Source organism: Dysidea avara, chromosome 7 (assembly GCF_963678975.1).
Source record: "Dysidea avara chromosome 7, odDysAvar1.4, whole genome shotgun sequence".
In the NCBI taxonomy this organism is placed as follows: Eukaryota; Metazoa; Porifera; class Demospongiae; order Dictyoceratida; family Dysideidae; genus Dysidea; species Dysidea avara.
This window is the reverse complement of record NC_089278.1, coordinates 24,369,627-24,384,716: the sequence shown is the minus strand read 5'-3', so window position 1 is coordinate 24,384,716 and position 15,090 is coordinate 24,369,627. Positions and strand designations below refer to the sequence as shown.

Here is a 15,090-nt window from a genome sequence, read left to right as displayed (position 1 = left end):
GCTCACTGTAATTGCATGGCTGGTGCAGGCGAGGCATGCTCCCATGTAGCTGCTACACTATATGCAGTGATGGCTGGGGTGAGACTACGAGATGAAACTTCCTGTACTTCTGAACCTTGCCAGTGGTTAGCACCAACTGTATAACAAAAAAGGTACATAGTTTAATCTGCAAATTTATGTCAGTGTCGTTAAATGTAAAACGTTGCAACCAGCACACTGTGTACAGTATCAACACATAAAATTAATCTGCTTAAAGCATTGCAAGTGACCGTTGCATTACAACAAAGTGGGTGTACGCTCTATTAGAGTGTGTTGGGAACCATTGTGTCTGTGCTCTATTAGAGTGAAAACAATACCCGTAATGAAGTGGCCACCGCAAAGCCATGAATGTTTGGTTGGCAACCAGTCTTTACGAGCGGATATCCATCGTCTTCTTCGGTTAGTATCACCTGGAAACTTATAGAATGAAATTCCACAGCCCTTAGAAAATTCTCGGTTGCAATCCGGGGCGCAGCATTTCTTCCCCATGAAATGTATTCATACGCTAAATGGCTTTAAGAACTCAAAATGGCGGACAATAACCCGCCTGAAATGTTGCAAACTTCAGGCGGATTATTCTGCTTCGCAACAGCTATAAACGCTATAGTTATAATTACGAGCGCCTCAAAATTAATTCAGTGAATAAGGTCTATACAAAGAAGTCTTGTGCGAGACAAAATAAAAAAAATCCAGCTACGCCCCCAGACTTCCAGTTCTGAAACAAGACCAAATATGGCTGCATACATCCTGTAAGACCACTACCTTTTCTTTTGTGTGTGTGGTCTTTGTAAACCAGCATTCAATGGGGTTAACGTGGAGCTGGTTAAATATGTAAACTATCCAGCTATGTTAAGTTACTGGCATACTAGTACAAATTACAAATAAAAAACACATACAATCATTTCAAAGCCATACTTGTATAACATTGAATTCTTATATAAATCAAATTCTAGTCCACATATAGAGGACATTACAATAATTATAATAAATATTATATACATCTCAATAATACAAAAATAAGAGCCGGATTGATCAAGTTACAAGTCACGCTTTACTGGTACCCAGGAGACCTTCTTTTGTTCTTCAATGACTTTGTCATATATCTGACCAACCAGTAACTCCAACATTATCAACAATAGTGTAGCTATAGGATAGAGGGACATGTGATCAACTACATTATGTCTGTTAACTATGTGGATGTCCAAACCTGAGAAATTGTGGCCATGTTCCCTCTCAAATTTTTCCATCTGTTGGAATTTCTCTCTAGCATCTTGAGGATTAACAGAACAAGGATCAAAAGTACTGTGGATAGAAAAGGTTTGCATCTGTCATATGAAACTCAAATACAGATACGTGCAATATCATGATATCCCCCTCAAATAAACGCCATGTTCCATACACTAATGCCACTCCCAATATTTTGTTTAAATAGTAGACGCAACCAAATGATTGTTAGCCTATCCTAAATAAGCATTAGCATAAGAGTTTTCCTTTTGCAATATTTCTTACAACAACATTCAGGTATACACCAACTAAAATTATTCCCTGGTGGCATTCTACTGCTTGACGAAGAGTCTGAAAGCATTGATGCTGCCCTTGAAACGGCTACTACTGGATGAAAAATAGTCGCTGTGGGGTATAGGAATTTTACTAATGTCATTTTAAAATGCAAGATAGCAGCATAAGTCGTCAATTATCGGCAGGTACCAATTATCGACACTCGTTAAGTAAACAGACTACCGAGTATACAGAGGCTATTCAGTTACACAGTGGGTTGATATACCCTCTCAAACACTTCAAACAACAGTTTCAGTTGTTATTGTTTCTAAAGTGCTCTACAAGCTATGCTGGGTAAAGGTGAAGTTTTGTAAAAATAACTTTGCATCTAATCTGAATATTTCTTGAATGGCTGGCCGCAAAACGTCAATAAGGCAACATAGAGATAGCTACACTGAAGTATGGTGATAATTGGTGCATGAAAGGATTTGTGGTTTTATCCATAAAACGATGCTCACTCATGATCATGTGAGATACTTAAAATTCGGTGTGCCAAGAGATGCAGAGTGCTATATTAAATAGAAACTGTAGAAAGCTCATAGGTCATTATTATAGCAAGGAACCACTGCATAATCGACAGACAAAAGGATGCCATTATGCAACTTACATTACATCACAGTATAGAGGATGTAGTTGCTAACTTGGAAATTCTAGCATAGTCTCCTAATAAAGTTTGGCAGAGTTGGAAAGAGAATGGAAAATTGGGGGGTTGTAGTAGCAATAGCCACATTTCCCTTCCTCCTGTATCCTTCACTATATATGGTATTCAATATTTACGAGAAAGTCTATAGCAATGTACTTTACGTGACCAATTGTTATTTCATTTCCTATCTACTGCTAATGAGGACTAACAAAGTGTATACATGAGGTGTCAGATTAGTACTTAAGTATACATGGTCATTAAACAAACTATAACAACATTACTGAAATATTTTGCTCTTGTAAACTCTACATCTCATCCTATTATATAACATCTGTCAATACTTACTACTACTTGGGTTATGGACTGGTAATATTTCCAAGTAACCAAGAGATAACACGTTAACTGGTTTAAGTTACCTGATGCTTTCTGGTGTCTGTGCCTTGATGAAAATGGATATTGGTGGTAGTAGTTGAACCAGTATTTGATGTACTGTCATGTCACCAACCAATAAGCAATGTTTACCCTAAAAATTTAAGGCTACGTAGGTATATAGCATTGACTAAAATTTTCGTACCTTCTTTGAAGCTTTTTTTATCATTTCAAAAGTGAGAACTTTAAAGCTACTACTAGATACTTGTGTATAGCTGATGATTTTTCCTCTTCGAATCTCTTCTTCTACTTTGCTTTTGCTCACATCTTCTAGGATATCTGAAGCACAGAAATACCAACTCTGATGAGAATCCACTTGGTCACACATATAAGGTACGCATACCATATTCAGGGGACACAAAGGTGTCAGGATATTCGTCCAGTAGTTGTACTATCACTGGCTCAAGGGCTACACCAAATATTAGTATTGGTCTTGGAGTGGGGTCCCTGCATGGCTCAACCTCAGTATAAACTGGACAGAACACATCTAGAAAAATAAATTAAAACACACATGAGTTAGTCAGATGGTAGACGGTAAAAGCATGCGGTATCAGTACATTATTCATTTTATTTTACCTTCTCCTTGGTCTTCAATGTAATATTTTGCTCTAGGTGAGTTAGGAATAGCTCCAATGGCAGAATCTGTGCCATCAGAGTTGATTCTGCCGACCCAGAATGATGCCTTGTGGTGCTCAGGTGACTCATCATGAATGTGGAACACATCACCAATACTGACACGTAGCTCCTTACGATAACGTGGAACATATGAGAAGTTTGCTCTGTACAAAGAAATTCAACAAAAATACACACTGGACAAAATACTAAATGTGTGCTTGGTAAACTTCATAGAACCACACAGTTTGTATGTGTACCAAACTTTTACCTTAGGTAGGAGGCATTGCACAGAGGATCATATTCATTGTATTCTGATAGAGAGAGAAACAGCAGCTAATATCACACACATACACACACACACACACACACGTACAAGCACATGTACACACACACGCACGCACGCATGCATGCACTCACATACACATGTACACACACGTACACAATCCCTTACTGCCATCATCAATGTTAGATAAACTCCTAGCTGAAGTAATGGTTGATCCACTAATGGTACTACCAGTTGGAGTAGTGTTCCTTCTACCTGCTGCTATCCTTGATGTGGACCCACCACGATCTTTCTTCCAGAGTGAACTGGCAGCTGTGAATATCATATGATAATCATTGGACTAATACCCCACCAATTATCTCAAACACACATTGAAAATTAATCATCCTTGTTGAAAATTGTAGGTAACAATAAACAGTGTCACTTACTGTGACAGTAATGTTAGAAAGATAAAAACATCCTACATCAGTCAAACAATCAATCCAAGTACAAATAAACATAGACAATAAACAATAGGATATCCACATGAATTTACTACACAGGACCCCAAGTACATAGTACACAGTGATGAAATATATTTTCATGCCTACATCAGATATGCTGTGTGCCATCACTGATGCAAACCTCGTGATATGCTCTAGTAACTAAAGAGGCTACAGGCCATTAGCTACAGCCAACGCTATAATGATAACATTTTTTTTATACTGTGAACACAAACAATTTATATGGCTATCAACAGTACACTATAATAAAGTCTTACATTTGTTACTGCTGGTACTGTATGCCTTAGGTCTCATGGATCCACTATATATAGGCTGGGAGGGTTGGCTACACTGACTGTACTCAGACTCTGCTTGATATCCATTAGAGAGGTGGAGCATACTGATACGATTATCGTTCAGACTTGACATGGAGCGGGTGCGTACTGTGCTACGATGGACATCATCTCTGGCAAATGGAGCCAAACTATAAGGTTCATCATCATCAGAACCTGTTAATGTCTGTGTTGTCTCAACCGTGAGCTGGTTGTGTGAAATGAATGACTGAGAATGGAAGGATAGGTTGATAGATTGTGAGTTGGACAATTCATCAAACATTCTGTTGTTTGAATTGTTGTTGGAATCATAATCGACAGAGCCATACTTTCTGCGCATTCCACGCTTGAGTGGGCGACTGTCGGCAAATGTGACACGTGAGCCACTGCTCTGACTGGAACAAGAACTACCAGTACACAGTGAATCTTGAGAGCTCAAAACCAGTTTTGTTGGCATATTAGAGTAACCAGTTCCAATGCTATCCTGAGAATCAGGCTGGTCTTCAAATGCCTTATGTAAGCACTGCTCATCTCGGCTGGGTTGCTCCGCATGAACACGTGGTGAATATAAGCTTCCCTTTAACCGAGTTGGTGATTCATGACCTGGATGTGCACCACTATTCTCTCTGGATAGGACCCTGTTCCGGCCATAACCACCATAATTGCTACTGCTTCGTGAAGAATAGCTATTGCGTGAGTTGGGTCTGTATGAAGTGTCTTTGTCTACTACAACAGCTTCAGGACCAATATCATTAGAAACCTCAGAAGAGCTGCGACTGTACGTCTTGGAGCTAGTGCTGTGGTGCCGTGTTGTAGAACTGGATGAATAGCTGGAGTACATTGATGGCGTGGTCTCCTGGTTGTCCTGGATATGACGAACTATGTGTAACTTTAGTACCCCCTTCTGTGGCTTCAGCATCTTTCGGAATACTGATGCTTTAACATGGCTAACTTCAACCCCATTTACCTAAAACACAATAAGACATAACACGTGTAGTATTTACATCATGTATGTTTATATGAGAGTGCACATGTGTGTCACACATACCCTGGTTATCTTGTCTCCAGAGCGTAGGATCTGGTGGGCAGGTCCACCATGTAGAATTTCTGTGACCTCATAACTAATTGTCCACTGATGCTTAAACCCGATTCCTACAAGATAATAAAACAGTAAACACACAAATACTTAACAGAACAACTGACAAAGTGGTAATGCATTTAAATGGTCATGATTTTAACCCCTTGTACTTATAGCCTTTATTTAATGGTCAGTAGTGTGGCACTTACAATTACGCAGTTAAACTTATTAGTGATGTCAAATTGTAAAGCTTTACAACGTCTTAGCTAAAGTGTTAGCACTTTTGCTACAGCTACTAATTTAGTAGTGAATATTTTAAGGAACTCCTTAACAATTTTCTCACAACAACAATCATGGGGTTGCTAAACTGTTACTCTACACTACCCTCACATAGTTCTCACTGGGAACTACTAGCTATGTGATCATAACAGTTACACAAATTAATACCAATACAATTAAAAACATTACCATCTTTCTGAATCAGTAAGGAGAAGTCATACTCTTCAGTGTTCGGGTCTACTGGAGCACCAGCACCACTTAGAATCTGACTGATTGCCATTGGGCTCTTATTTCTCCTGACCACCTACGTACATAAGAAGATAGAGCTGGAAGTTTTCACTCTGTATAAGCATCATACCAAGCAGAGAGGTCCTTTGTTCTCTTTGATAGCACAAATGGCATCTTGGTGATCTACATTGCTTAAGTTTACTCCATTAACTGATTCTATCACATCTCCAGGCCTGCACAAAGTATGATAGTACATAATACACACACTATTGGATGTATATAGGTTCTCTTTGTGTGCTACATATGTGACAATAATCATGAACACACTAGAACATAATAAGTCAGTACAAGTACATGTTACTCTTATATACCAGACAGCTAGGCAACTTGTAACAAGTAACAGTCTGTGATTACATCTCACATACATGCATAACTCACATGAGCTGTTGGTGGGCTGGACTACCAAAGACAACCTCAGTGACAACAATAGCACTTGGATTAGGTAGTTGTTGTTGATCACGACCACCCATGATTGCAAACCCTGCACTACCAGCTGTATCCACCTCCAGAACAATCTGCTTCTCATCCCAGTACTAAGAATTGTAAAAAAAATGCGCACATAATTTACATGTACAGATTTGATACACACATTGGATCATCTTGTGTACAAGACATTACGCTACATCATGCACAGACAATAGTTTTCAAAATGGCAGGAAACCAAAATCCTGTTAACTAGGAAGCAATTTGACATGCCTTCATGATTGCAAAGACGGATGGAATGTGTGTGGGTATAGCTGTCATGCGGGAGAACACTGGCATGTGGGATACAGTGAGTGGTTGATACCACAACACCATTACGGTAACCTCACTAAAATTCATAGCATGTTCAACAGCAAGTAACTTGGCTAGAGTTACCAACTGAAAAGTAATATGCTTTCGCAGATCTATCCTTGGATATGAAATAATATCAGTTAACCTAACTATGTTATGTACCTCATTCCAATGTACTGACTGTGACTGTGGTTTTGACCTGTGCTTCCACAAATCATCAATTCTTTCCAAAGTCTTTGCATGCTTTTCAACCAACTCAGTGTGGGATATCTTCAGTTCATTTTTATCTTCTTGTAAATGTTGGATTTCTGTACTACAACGTTTCAACTCAGCAGCATGACGAGAAATTTTGCTTTCCAATTTATCCACTTGCTCTTGAAGGGCGTCTCTTTCAAATGTAAGGTTGTTCACTTGTTCTGTCAATTTGGTAACCTTTTCTTTGTCCTTCTCATTGCGGCTCTGCTTTTGTAGTCTTTCTAGTTCAGTAGTCAGGCATGTCTTTTCATGCAGGATAGCATCTAGCCTAGCACAAGCATCGCTGAGATTGATGGTGGCATATTTCTGCCCACCAAATAATCTGGACAGAAATGAATCTTTTTCCAATTGAACTTGTTCCATGTAGCGGTGCAGCAGTGAAGAAACACTTCCTTTCTTCTCAATGTTTAATTGAGAACAAATTATTTCAGCCAACAATGATAGTTCATATTCTGATTGCTTCGATTTGTCTTTCAGTTCACGATAATGCTTCTTGACTTCAGACAGCTCTTGATGTGCTTGACCTCTTGCTCGACGCATGGTACCCAACTCCTTGGCATCTTTTTGTCTCTGTAACATGATTGCATCTAACTTGATTTTCAGTCCAACATTTTCTGTGATAACTCTCTCCTTTTCTTTTGCGGCAGCCTTACGATGTTCTGTTGCACAGTCTCTTTCAGCCTGCACTTCAATAACCTGTGATTGTAGTTGAACAAATTCTTCATAAGTGGCTGTACTCTCTCGTAAAGCTACTCCTTTCTCACGCAAAACATGCTTTATCTGTTCTTTAGCTGAGGTAAGTTCTCTTTGTAAACCACTCACTTCTGTTTCAGCAGTCTCTAGCTTGTCTTCCAAGCTGCATTTGTCTACTTCCAGTGCAGCTATCCTTGTACGATAGTCTTCATCACTGCGATATCCTGACATGCTACCGACACCTTCATCATCAGTTGAAGTTACCGAACACTGACGTTCACTTCTCATTGTTTCAATTTTAATAAGGAGTTCTTCTCTCTCCTGTTCCAATGATGCACACTTCTCACGAAGTGACTCAACTTCCTCTGTATCACTTCTCTCTGGTGATGAACGGTTGGATAATCTTGAATACAAATGTTCATTTTCTCTTTTTAAATCTTTTGACTGCACCTACATCAACCACACACATATATTAATCATTTATCATGTACTAAAAATTGACAACAAATGTGGGCCCAGCCATTAGACGCCACTACACATTAATAAACACACGTATGAGTACCTTTAACAAATCACGTTGTTCTATCACTTTATCAAGTTCAGATTTTGTAGCTTCAAATCCTGGAGCAATTGCCGACACTTTGTCAAGAAGTTTCTCTTTCTCTCGTAGCAACTCAGAAATTTGGAACTTCATTGCATCTCTATCATTGATGGCTTCATCAAGACTATCTTTGATGTGTTCCATTTCATCCAACAAGCGTCCCTGAATATCATCCTTCTCAATAGTTAACTGTTGTACTTGTTTGACAGCCTCACTCAAACGACCAGCAAGATCTTCATCCTGCAAGTACAACAAGAACTATACTTTGCACACATGTGCAACAGTTGCAGATGAAACTGTCAGCATGCACTAAAGATGTGAAGTATGATTGCATAGTATGGTTCCCATTATCACCTGGGTCAACTAATGACACACAATACTTAATCTAATAAACCTAATGGGAAAGTTTATACAAGTACTTGTGAATAATAAACCCTAACTACCTAGATATGGGCACAATATATTTTACTATGGAATACCTGAAAATCTGTTTGATCAGCAAGATGCTGCTTTAGGATAAGCTTCTCCTTCTTCATAATCTCAATTTCATTTAGCAATCTCTTGTGGTCCATGCGTGATTTCTCCCACATGCTGATTGCCTTCTCACGATCTTTAGATTGTTGTTCTCTTTCCTGATTGGCCAAGTTGAGTTGATGCCTCAGTGAACGATTCTTTTGACGTAACTCTTCAATCTAACAATAATATGACAGCAAAAGTCATAAAGTGGTATACAGTACCTGAGTTGACGCTTCATCTAACTCTCTTTCTAGAGACAATCTGTCATGTCGCTTACTGCCAGATACAGGATCAGCAAAGCTAAGTCGTTTGCTAGCAAATACATCCTTCTTGTCCTTCCTTGCATCAATTTCTGATCTCAACCTACTGGACTCAATATCAGACCTAATTCTGCTCAATCCAGTTGAAGTATCTAGGATCAAACAATCACACCAAATTACTTAATTGGTAGGTATTGCAGGGGGTAACAGCTAGGGAGATATTACCATGACACTAAATTACGGCTTCAATATAGCAGATGGCATGGAGTGTTTTACAAACTCCAAAGGTTGGTGCTTACTTTCACGACACATAAATAGTACAGCTGTACGTGCATGTATTGATGTGTGTGTATCTAGGAGGCATTCATTTACAGCGTGGTAAAAATATATTTGCAATAGTTTTCATTACGCTATGCATAACACATTCATTAACTGATACAGTCTAAAACAAACAGAACAAATAGGTGATGATTTCAAATAAACTTGGATTATCTCATTTCAAAACTGTACCATTTAGGAAACACTACATCAATGCAGCATAAGAGTACTGTCTATAAGATATTCATTCACATTCTCAATCAGCAGACACTTACATGACCTAATAGGTACTTCTTTTGTGTGTAGTAACTAGTGGAGACAGACAAGCTGAGGTGTAGTGTATTGTCTAGCCCATGAGCTGGGGAGTCACAAAGTTGAAATGTTTGCAAAAATGTTTCAATTGACTTCCATTCTCCCTCACACTCACCATAAGGATACCTAGTCTGGCGCCGCCCGCCCCTTCGCATAAAGTAAGGGTCTGGTGAAATACAGATACTAAATCATTTCTAGCGCCCAGATTCGGCGCTAGCCAATTAGTGCATGCCAATGACGTTCACACAGAAATCGCCTTGGCAACACAATGCTTTTGCTCGAATTGAAGTGCAATCATCTGACGTAACAAGCATTACGTGCGCTGTCTAATTGAATTCCTTTTGAAATGATTAGGTATTTGTATTTCACCAGACCCTTACTTTTTGCGAAGGGGCGGGCGGCGCCAGACTAAAGGATACCCCACAGGTGTTAAATAATCCACGTTGGGAGGTTATCAAAGGCCACATTAAACGGCTACCTTTAAGTGTCGCGTTTATATATACATACAACATGTGGACGTTGGTCTATGTTGTTTCTCACCAGCTAGCATTTTGCTATCATCCCGATCTCGACGTGATGAGGAGTCACCGAGACTCTTTGGATGTTTGAAGCGGAACGGAGGACCATCTTGGCGGTAGAAGTCATAAAACTGATGCACCTCTTTCGTAGGTGACGTCATTATTTGAGGAATTCTGAAACACAAAATTACCAACAATATGAATCTTGTTACAATAAAAGTACACAACACTAACGTAGCATAATCAGCAAAACCGGACACATGAACTACTCATGACAAGTAAACAGAACAAGTTTGGAATTTTTGAATTGTCTATGTCTTTAGAGTGGTATGAATGGGCACTTAATTTTCAACATGCATAAATCCTGAAATTAAATACAAAGTGTAACTTTGCAGAGAAACATGGAAGTTACAATTTCTACCACATGAGCGCACAGATTTGTCAAAGTACTAGTGTCAGATCCCTTGATCACTGCAGAAATTTCCAGAGCACAGGAAAAGATTGGCAGCCATTACACAAGCCAGCACAATGCATACAATTTTTGTCACTACATATTCTAACAGGCTATCATCACTAAACTAAATCTTGGGAGGACAGCTGCCATGCACGACAAAGTATTGTCATTTAAATGTTGTTGATTCAACAATAACTACACTAATTCTATTACCCACTGTTCATTAATACGTGCGTGTTCTTTAAACCTATATTAAATCGAATCCCACACGTGCAGTACATACAGATGTTGCACTTAAGCGATTCCATTGTAGAATATATAAAAGATCAAAGCCCGATACCAAAATTAGCACTTACAAAAAGGAACGCTGCTGATCACTGGCATGTGCGCACACACACACACACATAAACAAGCAGAATGTCACAAAATTAAAAATTGGCACCATAGATACAAGAGCGAACTTGCTAATTAAGTTACAAACGAAACATACACACACACACACACACACAGCAATGCAGGCTAACCTATTTCGTATCGGGTGTTCTTATCATCAAAATTTCTGTTCCTTCATTAAACAGGTTTTTCGTAGCAAATGAGCGCAAAGTGAGATCGTTGCTAGCTAAAATGGTGCGATTTGTGTAGGCATGCCCTGCGGGGGATGGGGGAGTGGCCCGAGGTTAGCGCAGAACCAAGTCAATTCAATTTCGAACGAACTTTTTACTTTTGCGGTTGAAAGCTGTTATCGGTGATTTAGATTTTCTTCTAGTGTTCCTCCCTCGTTCCACGTTGATTTTAAACGACGTAAGTTGTAACGTTTCGTTTCAGTGTATCACGTATTGGTAATAGACAAGAAACGCTTGCTATAAAATATGGTGCCTGCATCACTCACACTTTACACATGTAGATGGATGCTGTTAAGAGAGCTGCAGGAGCTGTCATGAACAGCCCTCTATTCCGGAAGAAGTTCTGCAACGAACCAAAGGAAAAAGTAGAAGAAAGACAAACATTAATGGGTGCATCAACCAAAGAGTCAGAGATTGACCCAAGAAGAGATCTGACCCCATTTGTACAAGGACTGTATCACAGTGCTGATTTCTTAGGTATGTTGTTGGCTATATGTTATGGTGTTGATGTTTATCATGTACTGTTGCCCTGTTTTATCTAAACACCTGCTGTGTCAGTGTTGTACACATACATTTGGTGAACACTTGTACCAGTTGTTATGTGTTTGTTGAGTTGTGATGGATTCTTGAATGTAACTGAACCTATCATTTTGTCTGTTGTGACTGGTAGTTGACTGTTTTGTCGTGTATAAAGAATTTATGAATGTGGATGACGATCCACACTAGCCACCATTTACTATTTAACATTTAGCATTTCTAATGGTTCTACTTTACCGTCACTCTTGACCAGTGCTGCCAAATAGCGATTTAATTTTCATGTAACATTTTAAGTTTGATTGAGATGAGTACCAAACACTTTGTTGATTTGTAGGCTTTTGTTTGTGAGGTGTATTCGGTTAGAACATGTATGATTTAACACTTTGTGTTGATGTTTGTGACAATATTGTTGTGATCAGATGCGGTACAACATGAGAATTAAGATTCATTGCATACTTAAAAATTAAAAAAGGGTGTATCCATTCACTGGACTGGACTACTGGATTGGACTACTGGATTGGACTACTGGACTGGACTGCTGGGCTCACATAAAATTTGCTCAAACACATTTTTTCAACCACTAAAAGTGATTTCATAGAGTAGTATACCACACTTGAAGCTAGGGCTCCATGTCTTGTTTTGCATAAAAAAGAGGCACATACAGCTAACTGTAGTCTATCTTTTTTTTTAAATTAGGCGTTACAGCACAAGTGCTGAAGGTCTTTAAGATACCTGGTCCTATAGCCTGTTTAAAGATGTTATATTTAGTATGTTTGAAAAAGGTGCTATATAGTTTTGGAGGTCTATAACTTTGGTTTGAACCCCTGTTACACTCACTGTATTTTTTGCAAATATGTGTAACCTTACCTTCCTGTTTGAAAGTGTGTGCATTGGGAAGCAATTCTTTAACACTGCATACTTGTTGCTATTTACAAACATTATAAACCAAAGAGGCGGCAAAGCAAGAGTGAATGCACAGACTACAGGCAATTTCTGTATCATAATGGTGTAAAACGTACATAGGGTGGCTATTTTACAAAAGGAGGCTAAATAGATAAGACGGCAGTGTTAACAGTGCTCAGTGCTTGAAACATTGCTAGCAGTAGGCAAATTACGATAAAGAACTGCACTAAGGTTTTAGTGTAGTTTTTGTGGTCAGTGTACAAGTTTTATGTCTCATGGTGAATGGTGTCAGTTTCTAAGACACTTGTTTTAGTTAAGTCTTGCAATAAAAGGCAAGAAAACAAAAAAACCTTAAGTCCCCAGTGAATGGATACACCCTTTTTAATATGTTAACAACGGTTGGAACAGGCTGTCACTATTTAGTGGGCTGGAATACTGGACTGACTTATATGATCAGTGGAATATGCATAACTGTGAAAAGTGTCTGGTACACTTCCTGTGACAGCACCTTGATTAGAGTCTTAGGTGTCAATATTGCACTAATAAAGTGTCTTAATAATTTTGCTGCTGTTTGTTATGCTGCTATATAGCACGTAATTCTCACCCAGGTGTATAGTAATACTGCATGAAATGTGACAGAACGATAGTTAACTAACTTAAGTTATCCTTAGAGCATACTCAAGGAGTGAGAAAGTCTTGCATGGCTAGGCCTGCGTTTCATTACAGGGCTTATCATTCAGAGATTATAAGCACCCTCATTAAAAATCTCTATTTGGTAAGCTCCTATACTGAAATAGAAATCTGATGCCATGCAAGCTCACACTCCAAGGAAGTCACTGGTTAACTATTGCTGTTACATTTCCTGCAGCATTTCTATATACCTGGGTGAGGAGTAAGTGCTAATACTATTGAAGTTGTAGCGTTTAACAAATATGGTATATATAGCGGCATTACAAACAGTAGTGAAATTACTAAATGACAGTTTTTGCAGTTCCACCAATCATATTCAGCATTTAGTAGTGGGCTGTAGCTTCCCTAATGGCCCTTAACTAGCGAAATCCAATCATAGAATGTGCAAAGATATATCAGTTCAGCAGTCCAGTGCAGTAGTGACAACCCCTGGAAGCTTTTGAAATCTAGTTTTTACTGTGTTCTCTTCTTGTGGCTCCCTCTGTTGACTTTTCATTGCATGACAATTGGTTTGTATATTGAAGTCATACCCTTCAAAATTGTTTCTCTGTTTCCTCATGGTATGTTGGTATATGACCTAATCACAGAGGTTAGATGTACATATGTACTGACATGATGATCTCTATGTAGACTATAATTGTATGTTTTTAACCTTCAGCTAAATACTTGACCTTTATTATTTTCTACCTTGCAGGTGACCTTGTTGTTCCACCTAATACAGTACAGGATCATGGTTGTACTGATGAAGCTATCTATGCACTCTGGAATAATCCTCCTGAGCCGGTGTCAGTCCGTGTTACGACCAAGTCTATCAGGATCAAGCGTTCATCCACTAAAGCAGTGCTGTTTGAATTTCCACTATTTCATGTCAGTTATTGTGGCACTAATTCCAAGCACAAAGATGCATTTGCGTTTGTTGCAAAGTCTACTACGGACAGTCCATTTAAATGCTACGTCTTCAAATGTGCTGATGCTGAAAAAGCTTATACCTTAACTCTCACCGTATCAAAGGCTTTCTATATTGCGTATGAAATTTTACAAGCTGAACAAGGAATGTTTCACGAGACTCCACCTAGAGATACTGTATTTGAGCCTCAACATGATACTGATACAAAGACAAGTCCACAAAGACCCTTCATAGATGTCCCTGATGGTGGCGCTGCCAGATATCCACAAGTGCCTGTCATACAATTACACACTTCATCTGTGTCCAGTGAAGATGGTATAGAGCATGTTTCCCTCAGTTCAGCTGATGACGATTTTGTACGACTAGCCAAGGCTCGATCTAATCCCAACATTTTACGATCCACCCTTGATCACTCGACTGTGACAGAATGTAACGTGGATGCCTTGAGGCTCTATTCTGAGCCTGGCTCTGCACAGCCCTCTCCAGCCAGTTCCACTAGTAATCTTGCAGAACCATTTGACTGATCTAGTGACGTGTTTACCATAAGCACGGGCATTTTTATCACTTATATTGTCACTTTAATATATTATGCTGTTGATTTTCAGAATATTTTTACAATTTATTGCAAGACTTGTAACTGTGCGCTTTGTGAACTCATAGATACTAGACGGGTTCACCATAGATACTAGACTACTCACCATAGA

General features: G+C 39.0%; 2 protein-coding genes across 2 annotated transcripts; one reads left to right on the top strand and one right to left on the bottom strand.

The window, feature by feature from the left end:
* Nucleotides 1–888: 888 nt before the first annotated feature.
* Nucleotides 889–11,409, bottom strand: LOC136262387 (uncharacterized). Its single transcript, XM_066056636.1, has 19 exons — nucleotides 11,251–11,409; nucleotides 10,295–10,446; nucleotides 9,086–9,276; nucleotides 8,828–9,040; nucleotides 8,310–8,588; nucleotides 6,962–8,197; nucleotides 6,404–6,558; nucleotides 6,096–6,198; nucleotides 5,927–6,041; nucleotides 5,429–5,532; nucleotides 4,327–5,347; nucleotides 3,735–3,878; nucleotides 3,552–3,594; nucleotides 3,245–3,447; nucleotides 3,012–3,155; nucleotides 2,814–2,947; nucleotides 2,656–2,762; nucleotides 1,247–1,341; nucleotides 889–1,183 (listed from the first exon to the last, which is right to left on the bottom strand). Exons 2-19 carry the CDS (start codon nucleotides 10,431–10,433, stop codon nucleotides 1,077–1,079), a joined length of 4,533 nt encoding a protein of 1,510 aa, XP_065912708.1. The 5' UTR covers nucleotides 10,434–10,446; nucleotides 11,251–11,409; the 3' UTR covers nucleotides 889–1,076.
* A 15-nt stretch (nucleotides 11,410–11,424) lies between these two features.
* Nucleotides 11,425–15,014, top strand: LOC136262389 (low density lipoprotein receptor adapter protein 1-like). Its single transcript, XM_066056639.1, has 3 exons — nucleotides 11,425–11,527; nucleotides 11,631–11,826; nucleotides 14,174–15,014. The coding sequence occupies exons 2-3, from the start codon at nucleotides 11,631–11,633 to the stop codon at nucleotides 14,908–14,910; spliced, it is 933 nt and encodes a 310-aa protein (XP_065912711.1). The 5' UTR covers nucleotides 11,425–11,527; the 3' UTR covers nucleotides 14,911–15,014.
* Nucleotides 15,015–15,090: the final 76 nt, after the last annotated feature.

Bases quoted from the DNA above. Each gene is read 5' to 3' on its own strand.
- LOC136262389 (XM_066056639.1), top strand. From the start codon at position 11,631: ATGGATGCTGTTAAGAGAGCTGCAGGAGCTGTCATGAACAGCCCTCTA. The intron at 11,827-14,173 runs GTATGTTGTTGG...TCTACCTTGCAG, and splicing joins TCACAGTGCTGATTTCTTAG to GTGACCTTGTTGTTCCACCT.
- LOC136262387 (XM_066056636.1), bottom strand. From the start codon at position 10,433: ATGACGTCACCTACGAAAGAGGTGCATCAGTTTTATGACTTCTACCGC. The intron at 9,041-9,085 runs GTACTGTATACC...TATTATTGTTAG, and splicing joins TAGATGAAGCGTCAACTCAG to ATTGAAGAGTTACGTCAAAA. The intron at 5,348-5,428 runs GTATGTGTGACA...ATTGTGTTTTAG, and splicing joins CTGGAGACAAGATAACCAGG to GTAAATGGGGTTGAAGTTAG.